General features: G+C 44.8%; 1 protein-coding gene across 2 annotated transcripts; it reads right to left on the reverse strand.

Moving 5' to 3' along the window:
- Positions 1-298: 298 nt before the first annotated feature.
- Positions 299-19,697, reverse strand: MCM10 (minichromosome maintenance 10 replication initiation factor). Of its 2 annotated transcripts, XM_064656490.1 has the most exons (20): positions 19,641-19,697; positions 18,763-18,815; positions 17,666-17,986; positions 16,782-16,886; positions 16,056-16,190; positions 15,675-15,849; positions 14,808-14,973; positions 13,913-14,080; positions 12,228-12,344; positions 11,000-11,199; positions 9,956-10,056; positions 8,831-8,932; positions 8,599-8,716; positions 7,454-7,685; positions 6,429-6,588; positions 5,650-5,768; positions 4,679-4,792; positions 3,471-3,616; positions 3,215-3,257; positions 299-2,839 (listed from the first exon to the last, which is right to left on the reverse strand). In XM_064656490.1, exons 2-20 carry the CDS (start codon positions 18,767-18,769, stop codon positions 2,756-2,758), a joined length of 2,613 nt encoding a protein of 870 aa, XP_064512560.1. In that variant the 5' UTR covers positions 18,770-18,815; positions 19,641-19,697; the 3' UTR covers positions 299-2,755. The 2 variants fall into 2 exon arrangements, with proteins under 2 accessions (XP_064512560.1, XP_064512562.1); XM_064656492.1 differs by lacking the exons at positions 16,782-16,886; positions 17,666-17,986; positions 18,763-18,815; positions 19,641-19,697 and adding an exon at positions 16,569-16,746.
- Positions 19,698-23,879: the final 4,182 nt, after the last annotated feature.

The raw sequence follows: 23,879 nt of genomic DNA on the forward strand, positions 1-23,879 counted from the left end.
GAACACCTGACCTACAAAATCAGATTGCTGCAGTTAGTTTAGGTAATCAAAGAAAAATTATGATGAGAGTTTGTGCATTGCTTCTTGATTATTTTTTCTAGTCTCCCTCTTGATATACTTTTTGGCTGATGCTCTATTAATGAAAAGTTATTAATAATCTTAATATAATCATAATTATTATAGTTAGATGAAATTAATAATATAAAAAATCTATGCATGGTTATGTTTTTAAAGTTTCTGACATCCTTTTTCCATTCAAAATAAACCAGTGAATCAGAGCTCACATGGAAGTCATTGGTATAGCTGATGAAGACATGGATTTTATTTTTATTTTTGAAATAAAAATTAAATTAGGGCAAAACCATGTTCTGTTTTGCATTGTGTTGTTTCTATGGCTCAGAAATTCTGCCCATGGGTGCATGGCTGTGGTTTGCAGGACTGGGGAGCTGTTCGGAGATGACTCCTCTTTATTCCAGGACATCCTCCTGTAGTTCAGCTCAATGCTCTGGGATGCTGGGATGTAGTTTTGGTGTGCAGGGCTGGACACCTCTCCTGAAGCCTTCCAGCCCTGGGGGAGTTTGGCTTTCCAATCATTAATTCTCCAAAAATCATCAGGAAATGTTAATGAGTCCCAGGAGCTGGTAGGTGCTTCCTTGGCACTGTATTTCAGCGCAGTTACCATGGTTTTGGCCAACATTAACATCAATCTCCTTGTTGTGAGCTATTTTTTCTACTTTTAAATCCTAGCAGACACTTCATGACTCTTTATTACAGCCTTTGCTCACAGATATGGCAATGCCAAACCCATTTTGGAGACAGCTTTGGGCAAACCATCTGCCAGTCTCTCTTAATCTCCTCACTCTGTGACCATCCTGATTCCAGTCCTTGTCTTGGCTTCCACGTTGTTAAGAGCCAAGTGCTCAGGAATCAGCATAGCAGTATAATCTCTGGCACAGGAAAAGTGTATAAAAAAATAATGAGGCACATAAAATGCAACCCATCAGTCTCTCCCACTCCTTGTTTACTGCTGGGTTTTAAGCAAAGCAATGGGCCTTGGTTTCTTCACCCTGTTTTTGCATACAAGCATGAACTCAGTATTGCTTTCACTCCCACATACCTTTGCTACACATCCCAGTCCTGGGGGTATTTATGAAGATAAAGCATTACCCCCACCTTTGACAATTTAATTTCTGCAGAATCCCTTTTCCACTGGCCCAAAGGACAGGAACTGGAAAAAGTCCGAAGCTTTCAACTTGCCAACTAAAGGCTGATATTGATGTGGAATTGATGGTTTTGTGGGCTCCAGGTTCGAAACTCCCGAGAAAACTGTGTGGCAGCTGGAGTCATGGACCACAAACCAGCTCCTCTTGGCGATTCGGCACCGAGCTCGTGGGCAAACGAAGATGTTGATGAAGCAACTCATCCTCCTCCTCAGAGCAATGACACCATACAGACCCAGGGAGTGTTTTATTGTGCACTCTATTTATTCTGGATGAGGAATCCACGGGGGACAGTGACATATTTAGTCACCTACCAGTGTCACCCCACCAGTTAAATGGTACCGACCCAAGACTGAAACCAATGCAATAGGCCAAGCTGCCCAGTAAAAGCACCAGTAAGAGATGAGGGCTGCACAATGCTGAGGTGAATCTGTCCAGTTGCTTCAAATGAACTTATTTCTCTTCAAATGAAGCAAATTATTTCTCTCCCAGCCCCTGTGCAAGCAAACAAGAGGCACTGACAAGGCCACTGGGACTGCTGGTGGCACTTTGATCAAATCACTGAGGTTCTAGTGGTTTTAGGCAGTTAAAAATGTCCTGTGATCCTGTTGGGCCTGGGCTAGGGACAGCAGAAGGCTCAGGTCCAGGAAAAGCTGGTCAAATGCCCCAGGCACCCCTAGAGAGGTGCTTTCAGAAAAACACCTGTATGGAGACAGCCCTTCTCAGGAGCCACCCCTTGGAAGGAGATCTTGTCCTGCTTGGTCTGCGACAGCCACTGCCCCCATTTAAAATGCCAGAAAATGGGTAAAAGCTTTTAAATGTAATCACTCAGCTGTTTAAAACCACTCACAAAGTGGTCCCACATTCATTAAAATGCTTTTCGAAGTGGGAGTTGCAGGTCTGTAGCCCTAGAAGTGGATGGTGCCGGGAACATGACATGGACTGTGGGACAGGGAGCTCCTGAGTCTCCACTGTACACACCACTGGCTTGCAATGCCAGAGCCATGGAAGGGTTTTGTAACACCTAAGCCAAGGAAAAACTTGGAAACTGTTTCTGTTCCTAGGGGTTCAAAGTGAGTAATTTTTAAGCCAATAGAGAATGGTCTGTGCCTACAATCCTCTCACACCCCTTTTAGACCAAGAGCTGAAAAACCTGACAGGCTGGCATTTAGTACTAATTGCATCACATCACAGTATTAATTTCACAAGTGCTTAAAGAATCTACTGTCCCTCCAGTTCATGATGATTTGTCACATAAAAGTCTGGTGAGGTCACTCTTGTTTTGTTAGTTGGAAAGAACAGGCACAAATGTGCATTTCACATGCAGCCTTATTCAGTCAATTTAAAAAAGACCAAAGCTCAATATCCATGCAGTGGCCTGGTGGACACCTTGAAGATGTCCTTTTCATCAAGAATTGATTCCCCCCCCCATACATCCCTAAAACCTGAATCCTCTTGGCAGTCCAGTATAAATGTGTGTTTCAGGTACAGAAATCCATCCTTAGGTTGTGGGAAAAAAAAAAATCAACTCCAGGTCACTTAAGACTATTGAGAAATTTTGGTTGTTCCTCTCCTCTTGGTAAAAGTGTTTCTCCACCAATCTTCGGACCTTTTTTCTCCTGGAAACATGAATCATGGAGAAAAGAAGTTAAGCATAGATGTCTCCCAAACACTTCTCTGACAGAAGTTGTGGTAGGGCTAAATAATCTGATTAAATATGGACAGACACTCTAGGGACCTTGACATTTTGAATTCTTACAACTTTGTTTGAAAGCAAATTCCCTGGTTAAACGAAACAAAGCTTTGAGAACAGAAAGCAAGAGGAGGAAGTCCACTAAAACACAGCCTGCAGGTCCCTGCGTGTCCCTGACAAAATGCAGAGCTGCTTGGCTTTGCCAGAAGCTCATAAGGGCGGGGAAGCAAAGCGGGGGACAAAAGTACCAAGGGGAGCAGCCAGAGTGCTGAGGTGCTCAGGAACTGCTGCTCACACTTACCTTTAACATCCCATCTCGCTCCCACTTGTAGAGGCCACAGGTACTGCAAGATGAAGATGGAAGGTGAGGACCACTGTGGTGTGTGTTTGCTGCACAGTATGAGGGAGTACAAAACTAGCCCCACACCCTGCCCACGCTGCCTAGCACAAGGGCTAATGTCTCTGGTTTAGGACATGGTTATGCAACTCACAACGTGTTATTTGTGAATGGACGGTACAAAAGTCCCAGTCACTATTTCATGAGGCTTCTTTCTTACCTGCAGTGCTTTTTTGGGAGCCTGTCAAGGGAAATAGCTCTGCTTCCACAAGGACATTTGAAAAATCGCTTGATGGCATCATGCCAGCAGTAGTCGTGCTTTTCCTGCACACACGTCTCCAGAGGCTTGAAATAGGTGTAATTACACTGTCAGAGAGGAGAGAGAGAGAGCTGTGAGTGCTTCACCAGTGTGAGACCTGTTCTGTGGGCCAGCAACAGCTGAATGTTCAGAGGGAAGCATCCCTGTCTTCTCCCATCCTGAGGAGCCCACCAGTCAGACCTTTCACAGGATCACAGAATAAGCTGAGTTGGAAGGGACCCACAAGGATCATCGAGTCCAACTCTTGGCCCTGCACAGGACCATCCCCAAGAGTCACACTACGTGCCTGAGAATATCATCCAAACACTTCTTGAACTCTGTCAGGCTTGGTGCTGTGACCACTGCCCTGGGGAGCCTGTTCCAGTGCCCAACCAACCTCTGGGGGAAGAACCTTTTTCTAATATCCAACCTAAACCTCCCCTGACACAGCTTCAGGCCATTCCCTCGGGTCCTATCACTGGTCACCACCCCAGGCTTCGTCACTGCTCCTTTTAATGCCATCCTTCCTTTGCCACCACCCTGTGGTCCTGCTCCCAGCACCTTATGGGGCACACAGTGGCCCTCTGTGCAGCCCCCAAACTGATAGGGAAGGCAGCAAAAGGGAAAGTTCAGCAGGGGCTGAAACTCCAGGAATGGGAGACAACACTTCCCTTTCTCTCAGCACATTTGGGAGAGTCACAAAGCTCCCCTCCCCTTCCTGATGGCAAAGTCCCTGGAAATGCAGATAGAGGATTCCCACCCACTGCTAATGTTTTCAAGTCGCTTTGCTTATTTTGTTGTGTAATATGGGGAACTGAGTGTCCTGGTATGAAGCACTTCATGGAAGAAACTGAGAAATATTTTCAGGACACCAATGCTCAAGGAACCCACTGGCATAAACACCAAGATGAGATGTTCAGCACAGCACTAAAGTCTGCCTTGCTGCCTTGCCATGTCTCAGCCAGTGCTGCTCTCAGCAACAGGCGTAAGGAACAAAACTGTCTCCATCTGATCCCTGTGCTGGACCACAGCCAAGAGAGTGACAGATGGGAGTCTGCAGGATATCCAGCATCATTTTGTACCATCCATGCTCCACTCCACTGCTGTTACCCTGGCTCCCCTTCCCTCACCGTTTTACACGTCACAACTCGACATTTCACTGCTTTGATGTTCCTCATCTTCTCTTCCAGCTCTTCCTTTTTCACCAGTGGCTGAAAGTATTGCTCCTGCAGTTCAGCCTCAGCCTGGGGAGCACAAAAAGAGGGTTGTGGGGAGACAAAGATGGGAGAAGCCACTCCATAAATGGCCTTAGGGCAAATTATTACCAGGCCTGCTTGAAGCAGATTGCAGTCTGGGAGCAGAGAAACACCATATCTCTTTTGCTTCAAATAATCCATACTGTAAACATGCTACACCAACACTGCAATGAGCCACTCTGAGATGTATGAGTGGGTGGGTTTAACAACAGCATAAAGTACAGAAATAAGGACATGCCCATGAGGACAGTGCAGAGAGAGGGCAGGTAGGCAGATGTAATGAATGGAACTGGTTCTTAGCCAAAATATTACTCCTCAGAAGACCTTAAAACAACTATGACTTCATAGCAATACATGTCTAACACAATAGTCTGTGGCACTGGAGGTGCTGTATCCCTGGGAACATGCTCAGCAAAGACTCCAATGGGAGACACCCAACCTCTGAGCTCCTCAGGGCAATTACTGGCATTTCACAGGCTCCATGACTGACATGAGTCACACAGGAAGGTGGCAGATGGCTTTATGCGGCCAAGATGTCAAGAAATGAGGGACAAAATAGGCATGTGACTGTTTTAAAGCAGAACGATTTCTTTGATCACCACTAATCAGGAAACTTCACTGATTCTTTCAAACACAGGAAAAAACAAACCCTGATGGCAACTTGGCCTTATTATGGCTATGGCAGTAGTGCTGACCTGCAGGCACTGTACCCTGTGTGCTCAGAGACACCTGACCCTTTTCATCAGGAGGATCTGGTGCCTGTGACATGTTCCTGAAATCACTATGAGGAGTCCAGTCAGCTCCCCAGTTCTGCGCCCTCAGTCATGGCTGGATTGAGGCCATACCTCTTTCAGGACATCTGTGTACTTGGACTTGGCACTCAGGATTTTCTGGAACTCTTCTGACTCCAGATAGGCCAGCTGCTCACACCGTTTCTTTTGGGCAGGCTCCAGCTCATTCAGATCTAGGGAGACAAAAAGGCTCAGTCCTACAAAACAAGGTTGTGATTTCTAAGCATGATCTCTGCAGGAGTTTTTGGAGGTCTCAGGTCTCTCAGGCAGATGTTCAGCTCAAACAGCAGCCTTTTGTAGTTCAGGAACATGAAGCCAAGTTCAAATATGGCTTCAGAAAAAATAAAAGCATTTTTTTAAACAATGTTGCATCTTCTCTCAAAGCACTGTACCAGGAATTTTCATGTTAATCCCAGAAGAGCAAGCAGTGTTGCCTCACTGACTGATGGAGAAGCTTTAAAGGGAATTAAGCAATTTATCCACGATCACACAGTAAATCACCAGCAGGCAAACTGAAGTTCCCACAGAAAATTCAGATACCTTCCAAGGTGGGATTATTTCTTGGTTTTCCTTGGTTATGTCAGCCCTGCATTGCAGATGGTCAGGTGCCAGAAGGGAATAGAGGTGAGGACAGGGAGCTACACAGATTACATCTCACACTCTCTCCACACGGTTAGAGATTGTTTAGTCTTTACAACAAACCCCTGAAGTTTCAAACAGACCTAACTTGGCCTCTCTTTAGCACAGCAATTAAGTCCTTAACCCAGCAACTACTGCTCTGTTCAGAAGGACAGAAGCACATTTTTTCTGTTCTGGAAGCTAACATTACATACCATTCTCTGCTTCTGCACCTTGTGGCTGAGCAACATTTTTCTCAACTCTTTCAACAATTTCTAGGACACCATCAGCATCAGCCCGTTTCCTCTTGACACTGTTTGGGTCTGTTTTAGCCAGAATCTGTCCTTTTGCTCGCAGTCGGTGGATTGCAGCCAGCTGGAAAACAGGAAAGAGCAAGGAAAGTGTGGATGACCTGTCTGGCTCCCATGTTCCTACTCCCAGAAGTAGCAGAGGAAGGCTGTCAAAACTGAGGAGACAAAATCCAGTGGTCTGAGCATGGAGCTGGCTGGAGAGAGGCCCAGCAAAACTCCCAGCTCTGATTCACCGCATCACCCAACATCTCATGACTTCCCAAACCGTAATATCAGTCCTGCATGGGTGTCATCAGGCCTGGTATCTCTGTAGCTGTGCTTTACCTGCTTCACAAATGAGTAAGTTTTCCAGAGAAATCAAAACACTTGAGATTTCTACATAAATTGACAATAATTTGGAGCTAACAGAAAACTGCATACAACTATTCCTTTTAATTTCATTCCCAGAACGCTAAAACTCCTTCCTTCTTGCTGGAAGACAAAGGTTTCTTTGACAAACTTGTGAGCAGGGTTTTGCCAAGCAAAGATGCAGTCTGTTCTGTCTAGAAACCAAAATTATCCAAACTCATGGCACAACATAGCTAAACCAGTTTAATTCACTGTTGCTTACCTGGAAAACACCCACCATACACTGCACTAGCAATGCCAAAGAGCAAACAGGCAGAGTTTAGCACTCTAGAGATTTTCAGCACAAATCCCTTGCCTTAAGGGATTGACTACAGGCAAGATAGTAGCATGGACTTTGGCACTATCAGGAACCACAGGTTTCCTGTGTGCTGGAATATAGGCCAGTGTGATCCCAAAAATCATAAGCTTCACTACCATCAGAACTGAGCTGGCCCATGTGACCAAAGACTCCTCTACTACCACAAACCGAATTTCCCTTAACCTCTACTTCTTAATACTTAAAAGATCCAAAGAGCTCGTACCTTTTTGGCTTCAGCCAAGCTGTCCAGCTTTGTTCTTGGAGGAGGTGGAGACCTGTCAAAGAAGAGGATATCTTCTCCTTCCGAGAAGCCAGTGCCCAGCCTGGGCCTCTGAGGAGTGGACATTTTTGCATCTTTGGGAAACTCTGCCCCAGCCACTGGGGAATGGAGGGAGGTCTGTCTGGAGGAGGATGGGACAGCAGGACTGCTGGCTTTACCTGTGCTCTGGAGAAACCTTGTAAGACAAGAACGATTTATTCAATTAGGGACACAAGTCAAAGAGATAGAAAGGTTTAAGAAACAAATAGGAGGAGATGCAGACTGTGATTTTCACTAATTGGCCTTTTATTGCTAAAAGAAACATATAGCAATTTAGGCATTCAGGAGAGGAAAACAAGGCTGGTAAAGAACTCGCTGGGTCACTGAAATCAAGAGTGACTTGAAGAAGCCACCAGAATGAGTGAATGACCAATTGCTTCCAAAACTAAAATCAGAGAGAGAGGCATCAAACAAAGCTGGGACGTGGGAAGTGAAAGCACTTGGAAAAATGGGCTTCATTGCAGAACAGGTAGTTAAGCAGGGGGTTCTATGTCCCAGGAGCCACATAAATGTTTGTTTATGTAGGTCACAATGGAGGTTGAACAGGTTCATAGGGAAAAATTTCCTTCAGAACTATTGTAACAGACATCACCTTCAGCTTGTAAAGTCCCCAAAATACTCGCTGTTGTAGGCTAGAAGAATATATGGGGGAAATATCATCATGATTGTGGCTATTATTCTCCTTTGGGTTCTGTTTTGGCTCCTGTTGAGCCTTTTGAGGCTACTTGGCTGCATCAATCTCAGCCTCATCCAGGATGGCTCTTCTGAGGTTCTTCTTAGGTTTGTTAACAACATATGCACAAAGCACTTGGCAAATCTTAAGGTTCAGAAGACCCTTGCAAGCCAGCAGTGAACAGAACCAGGACTCCTGATTCCAGTTTCTTACTCTAATCAGCCTCTTCCCATCATGCCTTCCAGCTGCTGGGTACTGTGCTGGAACATTTGGTTCTCCACTGAATACTAGGGTATTTCTATTTGAACGAAGTTTCTATTAAAACCCTGTTATACTTAGGGCTACAATAACAGAACCTTTCCTGTGAAAGCCTTACCTCCTCTGAATCTCTTCAGATCGCTTTTTTCTGGCCTCCAGCAATTTCTGTTTCTGTTGCTTGAGCAGTGCTGAAGCAGAGATAGACTGGAAATTGGCGCCTTGCTTCTTTTCAGCATCTGGGAAAAAAACCCCAACAAAACAACAAACCAAAATAAAAAGCCACTAATGTTTGTTCAGAGCGTGTAGAGTGATTTCACGAGTGGGTTTTCCTTTAGGCTAAAGGACAATACCTGCTTTGGTCCAGTGTTTGCAGAGGTTTCGTGCTCCAAAAGTTGGCTGTGCCAGCAGTTCCTTGAATTCCTCAGAACATTGCATGGATCTCTTTGCTGCACCTGGAGTGGAAGGGGCAGAAATACAACAGACTTGGAGCCAGAAAGGGAAGCAGGCCTGGCTTTAGAGATGTAGAGTCATCTAGGGTGGAAGAAACCCCTGTGGGTCACCTGAGTGAGCACTTCCCAAAGCAAGGCCCACCTCTACATTACATTTAGTTGCCCAAGGCCTTGTCTTCACAAAGCACATCACAAAGACATTTCTATGCTGTCAGCAATTTCGTCAGTCAGTTTTTCATCAGCCTTGGCTGTGTTACTCCCACTGTTCCCATTTTTTGAATGCTTGAAAGTCCTGAAGACTCCACACCTTATCCCTGGAGAATTAAGAGCTGCTGAAAGCTGCTACAGACATACACTATGTTGCCTGAAATGGAGGCAACTGATGGAACTGCAAGATGTAAATAAGATGTCTAAGTGGCACCTAGAACAAAGTTTAAATAATCTGTCACCTGCTCTCCAGTGAACACGAAGAGGGTATAATATTAAGTGCTTTACAGAAACAAAACAGAGGCAGAGAAGACCAGTGACATCCCAAAGGCTATGGAAGGAACATGCTTTGAAGATCACAAAAGAAAAGGACTAGAAACAGGGTGGTTTCTCCCCTGCATTGCAGACCAGACTGATTTATACTTAGTATTCCTTGGAAGCTTTCAAGGTTGACAGAAGTAATTTATTTTAATCAAATAAAATAAATCCTCTAGTTCAAAGTTCTTAAAACTTCCAATTCCCATTTATCTGGCAAAGATCTTCTGTCACTGTCCAAAGACAGAACAGGGGACTTAATTCGTGGGCACTGATGAAAAAAGATCCATGGAGCTACACAGTTGCTTAGTTACATTTGCCCTGCAGCTGTGATCTCAGGAGGGAAGAGGGGTTTTGATCAACTGAGAAAGCAGCCAGCAAAGGGCTATCTCTGCAGCAAACTGACTGCCAGGTTCATTCAGTGACTAGCAGGTCCTGGGACACATCTACACATTGAGCTGGAAATATCTAAAGGGTGAAGAGACTACATGGGGAAGTGGGTACCAATTTTCTGCTTGGTTTCCTGGACAATTGCATCAGCTCCTCTCACAACCAGGTTGGAAAGAGTGGTTTGAATCTTCCTTTTTGGCACTGCAGCTGCTGCACTGGAAAGAGGAAACAAAACCAGAACATCAGAGTTTTCCTGTGCTTAGAGCAAGGACAGGAGCCTGAATTCTAGCCCAGTGCTTCAACAAAACTCCAGCCACCCTGAAGTGTCATCTGTCTGTCTTTGAAAGGATGTGGACCTAAATCCAAATTCCAGCACAATGGTTAGGATCTCCCATTTCTCTCTGTGTTGAAATATGTATTTCCTATGCATTGAGAGAAAACTAAACATAGATCATACCTAAGCTTTGCTCACAGTTAGTTGCAGAGATGGAAAGGAGGTTGGAATTGCTTCATTTCTGTAGAGTCACACCAGAGGTATCAGAGGGCAGTGATAAGGGAACAAAAGCTGTGTCCAAGCACAGGGCTTGATCCAGCTGTGACTCATCTTTCCACACTTGTCTTCAGGGGATTTGGATAAAGGACCCGGCCCCTCCATGCTAGTTATGAGATGCATACTGATCTTGGTCACTCCTGTCTCTTTATTAACACACAGTGACACTCTATTATTTCAGCCAAGGAAGAGAGGAGGAAACACAGAATACACTGTGTCTGGGATTAAATGCAGTGAGCCATTACAAAATACAGTTACACTGAAAAATACTCCTCTGGGAGACTCAAATGCTTGGGATCTCATGATAAAAATTAATTTCATCTACTGAAACCCAATGCTGCCTGGCTTCATCACAGTATTAATTTAGAGGTAGGAACACCCTTTACCACATCTTAGCAATGGCTTAAAATTTTCCTATCAAACAGCAGCTCTGTTACCCCATGGGGCCAGGAGGATTACTTGAAATGTGGGGTAGTTATTCCTATTTGGTGAATGCACTTAAGGCAAAGTGTTCTCTAACGAAATAGACCCCCCCCTAGAGATAGCTTCAGGCTCCCTTGGGAGGGAAATTCTGTTCAAAAGCAAGACAAATAAGTGGTTTATCTTACACTGAGGCTGCATATGCTGCTGAAGAGACTCCTCCGTAGTAAAACCCATCCTGACACAGCCTCTCCTTCAAAGTGGGATTTTTCCGACCGACTCTTTTGGGAATGCGGCCGCCGGAGAAGGTGGACTGCAGATCCGCCCGCTTCGAGCTGAGCTTCTTGTACTGGGTTTGTATGTGGTACTGACAATATTCACAGTCATTCTGGAAAGAAATGGGAGAAGCCTGTTACAGAACACCAGCTACTACAATTTACTTCATTCCTCTCACCCACTAAAGCGTCCTTCTGTGGCTAAACCAAAGGAACTGTAGTACTCCAGCATCTGACCACCTAAGCCAACACATGCCCACACTCCAGCAATGAAAAACGAAGCCACAATTGCCTATACTAATCACTGGAAACAACCCTGTGCCTCAAGGAATTTTAAGGCTACTCCTTGGCTGAAGTCAACTCACACACCATCCAGGACCTCTTGCCCGGATTCTGTATTCTTGACTCTGAACTACACACAATTTTAGGTACTGTATGCATAGCCACCTTCTGGAGTGGGTCTGCAATCACAACCTTGTTTTGCTACAAGTACCTTCTGTATTTGTCTTTCTCACACTCCACACACTTTGAGCTCTTCCCCAGTTCTTCATTCCTTCATTTTTTCTCCTCCTTTTAAGTACTACCCTACTAATTATAACCCTTCTGACTTAGACAGGGTCCCTTTCAGGTATCACAGCATCACCATAGCCATGAAGTGACATAATCCACAAGTCCTTTAAACTAGCACAAGTCAGTACTGTCCTAAGAGAAGGATCCCAATACCTCTTCCTCTCCTCTCCAGTGCCCCACATTCAGGTATAATTATTCTGACAGCTTGCAGGCACACTGGACCAGGGAACTCATTGGGTTAAAACTATCCCGAAAAACAGCCATTCCCAAGAAAAATCTCCTACTGTTTTACCTTGGATGAGTTTTCTAGTGCAGTACACTGGAGCAAAGGAGAGTGAAAGGGCGTGGCACTCATGGGTCCTTTCACTGCAGCACCTGCCTTAGGGAACTCCCCTGCTGCTGCTCAGTGACAGCACAGAAGCAGCTTCTCTGGGTTTCATTTCTCACTTTCTCCACCCACTTTAGTTAGCCAAGATCCAGAAACAAGCCAAAAAGTCAGAGCATCAGTACAAAATGAGCAGCCAGATTTTCACCAACAGCTTAATGATGTCCTGACTACTGAGATACAGACCAGGTTCACAATCTGGGCACAAGGATCACCATTCTTCTTCCTGGCTTTGCAGGTGCCCATGTCCAGAGCTTCCCCCATGAGCAGGATCTTCTGGGGATGATCCACAGACAAACACACCTAGAAAGAAATCAGAACATGCCTTGAGGAGGACTGGATGGGCTTCTCTCTGGACAGGAAAAGGGGGAATGGCTTCAGACTGAAAGAGAGTGAGTTTAGATAGGATATTAGTAGAAATTTCTCTACTGTGATGGTGGTGAGGCACTGGCACAGATTATCCAGAGAAGTGGTGAATGTTCCATCCCTGGAAGTGTTCCAGGCCAGGCTGGATGGGGCTCTGATTAACCTGGTCTCATGGAAGGTTCCCTGCTGAGAGCAGGGGGGTTGGAACTAGATGATCTTTAAGGTCCTTTTCAACCCAGGCCATTCCATGATTCCAGATGTCACTGGTTTGGCTCTGGTCTAATTTGGTACCTCTGGTATTAACAATGCAGTTTTAAAATGCAGGCCTAGTTTAAGAAAGCCATGTGTCCTATTCAGACTGAGAAAAGGCTCAGTTAAAAATGGTCCTGTTAAAAAGCTCAGTTAAAAATGGTCCTGTAGAGCCACTTGGCTCTGATGCCATGATGGCACTCATATCAAGCAGTGGATGGGAGCAAGAGCTGTACAAGAGTTCTCTGTCCCTCTCCACATGTCTAGGTTCCATCAAAACTGACTCCTGTGCAAGAAGAATGTCTGCTTCACACAACCAAAGATACCAGGGATTGTGTCTGTAGCCAAGAAACACTTTGAGAAGTCAGTTTTAATGTAGTTCTATATGTGAACATTTTAGCTAAGCAGAGCCATTTTTGATAAATGCAGCCCTTCCATGAAATCTGGTGTGCCTTTCTGCTCACCAACAGGACTTTCTACTGCTTATTCATGCTAATTTAAGCAATTATGTAGCTTAATAGACAATTAATGAGATCCTTAATTTTTCTATTTGGAGAATTAAAAATGCAAAACACTACATGATCAACTACTAGACTGAAATTCCCCTTGAAAGAAGTCAGTGGGAATGGTTTCCATTCCAGTGCAATTAATATGGTATTAAAAATATATTAACTTATTAGTAAAATCAAGCCACCTTAAATGTTTTGATACGTACAGAAAGGTAATTCACCACGTTCTGCATTTATAAATAATCAATTAGACAAGTGAACTACTATGTAACAACTGACATGCACTTACATAATACATTATTTGTTTAATAAATCAAATATTGCTTCTCCTCAGTTCAGATTTTGGAATCACATCTCATGCTTTAATTAGAAGAGAGAAATGAGCTTCTCCACCTTTTTCAGCTTTGAAAGACCTCTAGGCTGAAATAGGTGCTGCACTGAAGTAGTTAAATAAACTGAAATGAAATGAACATACACTCCCCACATTTGTGGAAGAGCCAACTGCTACAGAGAGATTAAACACTGGAATAAACTCTGGGTTTAGATGCTTAATAGGACTTCTTGAAGTTCAGTCTTCCAGGAGCAAATACACACCATGCAACTCCCTGAATGCAATTCAAACTGTTGGGCAGACTGTTGCAGTTTCAACCTTAACATGTGTTATAAAGCTAAATCTCAGCCAGATATGAAAAGGTTCACCTATGGGTTTTTATCTACAGCTGATGGAGAAGTGAAAAATCCTCTCACCTCGTCTGAGCCTTCTTTAGGTTTCATAGGGTTGGCATTGAGCAGCCCAATGACTGTGCCTTGGTCTGTTTTCCAGTGCTCCTTGTGGACTTCACCGAACAGGAAGAGCGAGACACACTGACTGAGATCCTGCAGGTCGTTCAGCCGCCAGATACTGAAGGTTCTGCCCTGGAACAGACGTCCCCTTTCAGCCCTTGGTACAGGGATGCTGACTGCATCCCCTCTTGCTGTCGCTTTAAAAGAGTTATTCTGATTTCCCCCCTCCAAGGTTTTCCTGATTTAGAAAAGCACAATTTGCAACCCCAGTAAAGGTTAGAGAATCTCCAGCTATGCCTTACTGCCAGTTCTGGGATTCTTCAAGGCCAAAACAGCACAATATTACTGCTACCATCAATCTTTCTGATATTAAAGCTGGACAGCACACTTGCTTGCTGAATAAAAAGCACTGAACAGACAAAACTGAGGCATATCCAGATCAGTTTCACCAATGACTTTCTATAGGACATGTACACCACGTAGGGAAATGATGAGAATAGAATGTGTTGGCACATTTAAAACAAGAGGCTCTTGAGAAAGCCTGAGAGCCACAGTCCCTTTTTCTACACTGAAATTTAACATATAGCAGAGGATGAGCATAGTTAAAACAGATTTATGCTATGGTTACATGAGCCATTGCTACTGTCTGGGGCAGTTGCACCAGAAAAGTTAAGGACTTACCCTTAGGACTAAAAGCAGCATTACTCCATGAAACCAGACGAGCCAAGATCTTTAGTACAGCAGCTTTTCACTAACTACACAGAGTTGGCTGATTAAGTTGAACACCTAATTGGTTTCTCAGGAAAGACTACCAAGCATTTGACTTGAATTGGACAAGTGATACAACGAAGTTACTTACATTATTTGCACTCTGAGGAGTGACCTTCTTCACTATGACTCCAAATGTTACCCAGTCTATTTCCTCCAGATTTTCTGCAGCAAGTTTGCTCTTCAGCTGGGACAGTCGGATGAGCTTCCTATTGGCCATCTTCCTGTCCATTTCAGCTGAAGACACCCGGGGTTTTCTACATCAAGTGAAAGCGGGGAAAAGAGAGCACATCCATTGGCATAAACGGACAATAGGAACCATCCAGTGTTCTCCTTAGGAGACTACATCTTGCTGCAAAATGCCTCTGTGCCTTACTTCACCCTGAGGCCACTTGAAACAAAACCCCTTGTTCAGAGCACTGTACAAATATCAGAAAGTTACTGTTTTTTGTCCAAATAGCTGCACTGAAACTCAGCCCAGAGCCTGCACTAACTCTGCTCGTTTCAGGAATGACCAAGTATGGCCGACTGAGCTGGGAATCCAGCAGGGTTCTGGTGAGGAGAGACACCGTGAGGATTCAGAGTCCTCTTGTGGCCACACTGAGTATGGGGATGGCAAGTGGCTCCCGAGGCTTCTCCTTGTGGTGCAAAAACCTGCTCAACTGGAGCACAGTTGGGCTTTGCACATGCCCACTGTTCCACCACTGAGGATATCCCAGGGAAGGTAGAGCTAATGAAATTATAGCTTTTTTGTTAGAAAAGAGCAAAGGTGAAACCAGAAACATGGTACTAAGCCAAAAGTCAATGTTGCCTAATTACTGATCAACCAGCCAGTGCTGTGGCTTTGTGTTACATCCTGTAGTGACAAGTGACTAATCTGACATGGTTAAACCACATACATTGCTTTTTCTCTCCTATTACTGGAGGGGTTGAGCCCAGACAGAGCTAGGCTGCTGACCTTAATCTCAGTCCTGAGAAGGTTTCCACAGACACTGGCTGAGTTGTTGCACTGGAGCATGTAGGCACGTGAGAAGTCTTCTCTCTGACCACCTTACTGGGTGTGTTCCCTGTGGCAGACTGGAGAGGCTGGAACGCCAGACTGAGGACTTGCTGTGGAGGAGGAGTCTTGTTCTCTTTAGCAGAAAAAAAAAAGGCATAGCACCCATTAGAAAGAACACAATAATTAACTGTAATAAGCTCTGTGCTGCTGTGATCAGAACACTACTGGTGCACTGAACACTGTTAAACTATCCTGGACAGATTCACACCATTGCTGGGAACTATAAGCTTTTGACAAAAGCCTGGAGTGCTCCAGTGAAAGGCAGACTGAGAATGGTACCTGCTGAGGATACTTTTGATTTCTGGAGTCCTCGTTTGGCTGGTGGCAAAGGATTGCCCAGCTGGGCCGAGAAACATGGTGATTCCTGCACCTTCTGAACTTTCCTTTCCTTTAAGGGTAGACAGGGAGATTTACCTGGCCAAGAAAACAGAAAAACTATGAGTTCTCAGGATCTGGACTCAGACTCTAAAAATTGCTCCAAACTCTGAAATTCTTGAATAACAAGTCCAAGTCAGGGTCCCACATGGTAACTTCAGCTAAGTTGACAACATCTGAAATGTAACATGGATGGAAAAGTCCAAATGACTCTTCCCTGTGACAACCTAAAACTTTGGATGTCACTGCAACCTCAAAGATGTGGAAAGCAGAAACATCCCCCTGTTTTGCAATTTTCCCATGTAGTTTCATTACTACAACCAACATGCTATAGCAACAAAACACAGCTGTATTTACCAGGTGTACCAACATCTGCCAATAAAAAAGGACACTTCCAGAAGAGCCTGGAGCACTTACTCATGAAAGCTGTCCAATGCAGAATTAATCCGTGGTGCAGACACCAAAACTGATTTAGTCTCTAGCTGCAGGAAACAACCTGGGTGGTAGTACATCAGACCAACATTCCTCCTTGCTGCTCAGTGCCCCACTTCAGAATTATTTGGAGTCCTGCCTATAAATTGCATGTTGGTAAGCCAACAAATCATAAATCCATTTAATTAGTCTCATTACCAGGGGTTTTCTTCTCAGGGCCTGAACTGGATTGTTGCCCAATTGCAGTCTTCTGCAACTGCTCCTGTAACGTCTTCATCTGTTCTTGCAATTTTCTCAGCTCAGCTAGGAAAGAAAGAAGAAAAAGGATAATAATGAAGACAGCAGGAAGCCAGTGCAAAGAGGGATTTATGAGATCCCTGGAAGTTTGGCAGTTTTACTACGTCATGGGAACTTAAAACACAAAGACTCAAGTCACAATACAAATTTACTTGATACTACACAGCTTACAGTGAAGGGAAACTTTTCCACATAGCCTGGAGCTGGCTCCTCTCATATAAATATTTTACTTGATCGTGGTATGTTCCTTGCCATGTTGCATAAAACTTTCCTACCAAGCATAAGATAATTTAATGCCTGATGGTTGCACTCCTTAGCATAACAAAATACTCCCAATATAATCAAATACATGGCCTGGACACAGGAAAGCTCGGTGGACACCTCTCCTTCCACACTGACTGGTATGGCAGAATGTCCTACCAATAAGCCCTGAGGGGGAAGGGACTGCTGTGTTGGTCTAAGATGTCAGGATGACAGCCCTGAAGACTGAAGCAACATTGCTCTTCATCAGACAAGGCACAGGTACACAGGCAATCTTCCCTATCCTGCTTACCAGAACTAGGTTAGTCTCCCTGGCTTACTTAAGTCCTCTGTCTTTATTTTGGAAGAACAGGTTTGGGGAGTTTGGCAACTGAGCACTGAAAATTGGACTGAGAAGCTGTCACAAAAACTTTCTCTATTCCCCCTCTGGGCATCATCCTAAGAAGCAGCAGGCACTGTCTTCTGCCCATTAGCCCTCTAGAGACAATATATCCAACAAAACAGATCACAGATGCTGATCAAACCTTGCAGTTCTTCGTTGGTTTTCTCCTTTGCCTGACTGGGAGCTGAACTGGGGGCAGCTTCCTCTGCCTCCTCCTCTTCCAGCAGGTCATCTACATCTCCAAACAGTGCAGCCAGGTTCTCCTTCTGCTCATCAATCATGCTGTCCTCAGCACTGACCTCCTCGGTGTAGGACGCATCATCTTCTGCATCAAACAGCTCATCGTATTCATCTGGCTCTCCCCCCTCATCCTCTGGGGCATCTTCCTCCTCAGGAGAATTCCTCTCCTCAGTTGCTTCACTTTCTTCCAGGAGGGAGGCCAACATATCCAAGTCATCATCAGCTAAGGCAAAAATTAAACTCAGATTTATTCCTGCCCAGTTAGAGGAAAGCTGCCAAGGAATAAAAGGATCCAAGACACTCTAACTACAAGCTAATGACAACCGAAACTAAATCAGAGCAGCAAGCTGAGAGCAGCATTTTTAAAAACCACTTCAGCTTTGGTTAAAGAAAGACAAAGTAGCTTCCTGCTGTCAGGTCAGGTGAAAATGTGGTTGCAGACACTCATCCTGTGATACAGCCTGGCCAGTCAGCAGAAAACTGATACTCAACACCAGCTTTTCCTCCCATGCAGCTACTTGTACAGTACTGTTAAAAAGAACTGGAACCTGTAAAGGTGTAGCCAACAGACACCCAGGTGGCTTTTGCCAACGGAAAGGGAAGAGGAAAGGCAGGCAATAAAGTATATTCTCAGATATAGCTTGCTCATGGAAGAACATAGAGAACAAAGAAATATGGACCAAATGGATGAATAATGGGAGAAAGACCATCAAGTACAGAGAGAGCAATGGGACAGACAGAACTGAAATTTTAAGCAAATCAAGAAACTGATTTAGCCTTTGCTGCTGAGGAAAGCACCAAACCAGGGAAGGCAGGGAGCAGCCTCATGAGAAAGTGACAACAAGGAAGGTTCAAAGGCCTCTGCAAATGAAGCCAGTGCAATGTAACACCTTTTGCTAAAAGGTTTACCAAGTTTTCTGAACACTTCAACTTATTAACTAACACACTGATCAGAAAAGAAGTTTCCTACCGAAAGTAAAGGAGCACTTTCCCCCTTACCATCCATGATTTCACCGGGATTTCTTCAAGAGTTCCCCAGGGAAAAGTATTCTCTGTTATGGGGAGAACAAAAGTGATACTGTTAAAGCATATACGGCTTATCTAGAAATACATATTGTGTTCAAGATCCTTCTTTGAGGATTTTCAAATCACCAGCTTGGTTTTGTTTACAGCTGCAGATGAGGAGTCCACTAAATTTAAGACCCTCATGCACATGTTCTACATATAAAGTCTGACCCGTGCTGAACTCGCTGCAGCATAAGGGCACTACTTTTAGAAAAAAGCCCATAACAGACACAGAATTTAAGAAATGCCAACCACTTTCCCATAGTAATAACCATTTCCACCTCACCAGTCTTGCACCATAATACAATTAGCATTTAACTAGTTATTAAAATTTTTAAGTTATTATTCTTAAAAGTGTTATATTCTACATTCCTCACAGCTCCTCCATTTCATGGACAAGTGTCCATAAAAAAACAAATCATCCCAGGAGGACATAAATGGCCGAGGGAGGTTTCGATGAGAAGAGATGGGAAATCGACTTTGTGAGGCTGGACGACTCACAGATTCTAACTATGCTTACGGGTCTTCCTGCCGCAGAGACTTTTGTTCTACCCGTAAAACTCCGCTTTTGATAGATATTCATTTCCAGCAGGGAACAAAACTCCAGAACTCGCACGAACACGGCCAGCGACCCCCGCGGATCCCGCGCCTTTTCCCTCACGGTTCCTCTCTCCTCGCTCGGCCGCCCCCGCACCCAGCGGAACCCTGACCTCCTCGCGGGCTTCCCCGCGGCTCCCCGACCCCTGACGGTAGGATCCACCCCCCCAGGATCGTTCCCTTTGCCCCCGGTCCCCTCACACATCCCCACTCACCGCCGCGCGCGCTCCTCGGCACCCGCCAAAATTCCAACCCGGTCACGCCCCCCCTCCCGCGCATGCGCGCCCGCGCCATCCCTAGTACTGGCAGAGGCGCCCGGCGCCATCTTGGTTGTGGGCGGGCGGAGGGGAGGGCGAGGGTACCCCAAGGTGGGGGGGAGCTGGGTGGCGTCATGTGTGTGACGTCACACGGTGAGTGACGTCAGCTTCATACAGAGTCCCTACACTGCCCTTGGCTCTGGGTGAGCCCGCTAAGCCGCAAAGGGCTGCCCGTGTCTGGGCAGAGTGGCCTCAGGGAAGGGTCACAGCAGTCGCCATCCTCACCTGGATAACCTAAATAACGTCAGCCCTTGTGTTAGAGCAGTAAATTCAGTCCCCGTTATTGTCACGTGCAGTGGGTAGGATTTTGTAGTCTGGTTCGCTATTTCTTTGGTATGACTACAGTTCTGTAAAAAATAGTATTTTGGAACATGTACAAACTCATTGCTCTAGTCCCTCACTCCGTGCATCACTTAGAATTCAGGAAGAATATCTTCACTTCAGGAAGAATTTCTTCACTTTGGGATGAATTTCTTTACTGAAAGGGTGGTCAAACATTGGAGTGGGCTGCCCAGGGAAGTGGTGGAGTCACCATTCCTGGAAGCATTCAAGAAACAACTGGACGTGGCACTTATGGTTTAGTCGACAAGGTGGTGTTGAGTAAAAGATTGAACTCAATGATCTTGAAGGACTTTTCCAACCTTAATGTTACTATGAAATCACCACAAAATTGCCCCCAAACCATACAGATTTGAGCTCATATCCCAAGGCTTTTGCACTAAATCCACTCTGCAGGATGATGTCCAAAGAGAGCATATCAGTGGTATTCAAAGGCCAGCAGCACCCGTGTACTGAGTTATGAAAGATGAATTAAGGACAGAAATTCTGTGGTAGGTGAAGGAATCAAGAAGTTTCAGCAGACAACAGGGAGAGATGCTTCACTGAGCAGTTGAGATGCTCTGCTGAATAGTTGTCATCTGGCATGTGTCACATTAGACTTTCTCGGTTTGGAGTTTCCTAACAAACACCACATTCCTAGCCCAGGCATGCTGGGCTAACTCACTCTGAATGCATCCGACTGCGTGATGCTCATGCAGAGGTGTTCCAGGGCAGCTGGAGCAACGAGTAAATGACAGGAGCTGGGGAGGAGTTTGTGAGCCAAGGGGGCTCCTCTGTGCTGCTGCTTATCCATGATGGAAACAGGGAAACACCTTATGCCCATCTTGGCATGGGTGTGAATCTGTGGGCAAACATCAGGACGCTGTTTCACATTTTCTCTTCTTCTGGCTGCTAACTGCCACTGTGGCCCAGGCTAATCACAGAGTAACACCAAGTCCCCCCACTCTCCATCTCACTGGAGTAACGAAGTAATGAGCTTGCCAGCTCCTGTGACTGGGTTTGCAAATCCAGAGATACCTTGCAGCTCAGAAATCTCAATCCCACCCCACAGAAATATTCTGGCCCCTTCCTAGACTTGATTTTAAATCTGAAATGGAATTAAATGCTTCTGGCTCCTGTTCCACATCAAGTCAGGGTACTGATTGTGGGACACACTGCTACACTAAGAATGTCCTTTGTTAAAACAGTGGACAAGTAGCATTTCATGAACCCTCAGCAGGTTTGCTGATGACACCAAGCTGTGTGGTGCAGGTGATATGCTGGAGGGATGGGATGCCATCCAGAGGGACCTGGGCAGGCTTGAGAGGTGGGACCATGCAAACCTCATGGAGTTAAGGCCAAGTGCAGGGTCTTGCACCTGGGTAAGGGAAATCCCAAGCACAAGTACAGGCTGGGAGGAGAATGGATCGAGAGCATCCCTGAGGAGAAGGACTTGTGGGTATTGGTGGATGAGAAGCTCAACATAACCTGTCAGTGTGTGCTCACAGCCCAGAAAGCTCTACCATGTCCTGGGCTGCATCACAAGTGTGGCCAGCAGGTCGAGGGAAGTGATTCTGCTCCTCTACCCACTCTTGAGAGACCTCACCTGGAGTGCTGTGTCTAACTCTGGGACTTCTAACATAGGAAGGACATGGACCTGCTGGAGTGAGCCCAGAGGAGGCCACAAAGGTAATCAGAGGAGGGGAATACCTCTCCTATGGAGACAGGCTGTTCAGCCTGGAGAAGAGAAGGCTCTGGGGAGACCTTAGAGCATCTTCCGACACCAAAGGTGCTCCAAGAGAGCTGGAGAGGGACTTTTTATAAGGGCATGGAGTGATAGGACAAAGGGAAATGGCTTTAAGCTGAAAGAGGGCAGGTTTAGATTAGTTGTTAGGGAGGAATTCTTTACTGTGTGAGTGGGGAGGCACTGGAACAATTTGCCCAGAGAAGCTTTGGGTGCCTTATCCCTGGAAGAGTTCAAGGTCAGGTTGGAGAGGGCTTTGATCAACCTGGTTCAGTGGAAGGTGTCCCTGGTTCCTTCCAGCCAAAGTCTTTCTATGATTCTGTGACTCTATGTAGTATTCAGTCACCCTAAAACACAAGTAAATTTTATCTTTCATTCAAGGGAAAACAAAGGGGATGCATTCTTAAACCTGTGCTCGTTAGCATCTGCTGGCTGTGCTCACTTGTCATGGCAGCTCATCTGCCCTCTGGACTGCATTTAGTGATGACAACAGGAAAATAATCCTCCCTGTTGTATGGACAGTTCTCAGTGTATTGTGATTTTATTCTTTGGAGTTCCTTGTCCCTCCTGATTTGTACTATTAGACCTACTATATTATCTTCCTATGAAGACCTACTTCAGCTAATGCCCATGTTTTCCTGTAAGTATTCCTGTGCTAAGGTCCCCTCTCTTTCTGAAACCTCTTAAAATTATCAATTTTGACTCAATGAATGAATAAGTAATTCCTCCTTTGGCCTTTCATGTGGATTTTCTGTGTTTTCATTAAGGTGAATGCTCCCCAGATGAAATCAGCTCTATTATCATTCTATTAGTTTGCTTTTGGCCCAGTAGCATTTCCATCAGGTTTTGATCATTGCAGAATCCATAACTGTCACAAAGCTCCCATAATAAATTTGGACTCGGTAAAAAAGCCCATAAATCCTACTGTCACAAGGAACCAATTAAAAGCCAATAAAATATTGCATCTGCTGGGAGTGCTTCTAATTGATGAAGAAGGTTGCAAGGAGGCTGATGAATATCTCTTCACAAAAGATTTTAGTCAGCTCTTGCTTTACCTGAAATTATGGATGAGGCTATAATTACAGCTATATGAGCTGCAACAGAAAATAAGAATCCAGAGTCTACAAGAGATAATTAGAACAACAGTGACAACGAGTAAAATAAAAAACTCACTTTAATTACAGTGGCAAAAAAAGGATTGTTTCTCCGGGTATTGGTAGCTGAGAATTCACTGACAGCATGACATGAAAAATATGCTGAAGGAAGGTTTTCTTGGGCCCAAGAAACAGGTATTTTTGTTGTGTATATTTTAATAATATTCATCTGTTGAGTGCAAAACATAAATTTTACACTATTGAGGCCTTTGTTTTGAATTAATCAGCTCTAGAGTAGTTTCTATTTCAGGTTTGAAGCAAAATAATGACTAAAATATTAAGTCACCAAACTTTTTATTTCTGTGACTATTTTCTCCTCTGTGATTCAGATCTTCATCCACAGCACAATTTGAAGAAGCACTTATTTATGGAAGTGGGTTGACAGGAGAATTTGTCACATACAAATTCTGAGCACTGGAACAGTTTACCCAGAGAGGTTGTGGAATCTCTTGCCCTGGAGATATTCAAAAGCCACCTGGACACACCCTGCCCTAGGATGACCCTGCTTAAGCAGGGAGGTCTGACTAGATGACCTCCAGAGGTCCCTTTGTAGCACAGCAGTGGCAATTGCTGTCTCCATTTCTGGTGTATGTGGAAAACAGAAACACCAGCTTTTAGGACTAAAACTATTGTTAAGAAGTAATAAAATGATATTAAAATGTTGAGCTTTGATGTTCAGGTTGTGTGCTCATCCTTCTGAACACCCAGCTCATGATTTTGGTATTCAGAAGGAAGTGGACTGTCACCTCAGTGACCCCAACAGACCTACCATAGAACAAGATGGCACAGATTTAACTACTGGATTGTATTGAGTCCAGGCATATTTGCTTCCCAAGATTCAGTTTTGAACAGTGAAGGAAAAAGATAAAGATTTTTGCAATCCTGTATCTGCAATCCTGTTTCAGCCTCCAAAGTATTCAT

This window comes from Pseudopipra pipra, chromosome 5 (genome assembly GCF_036250125.1).
Source record: "Pseudopipra pipra isolate bDixPip1 chromosome 5, bDixPip1.hap1, whole genome shotgun sequence".
Classification (NCBI taxonomy): domain Eukaryota; kingdom Metazoa; phylum Chordata; class Aves; order Passeriformes; family Pipridae; genus Pseudopipra; species Pseudopipra pipra.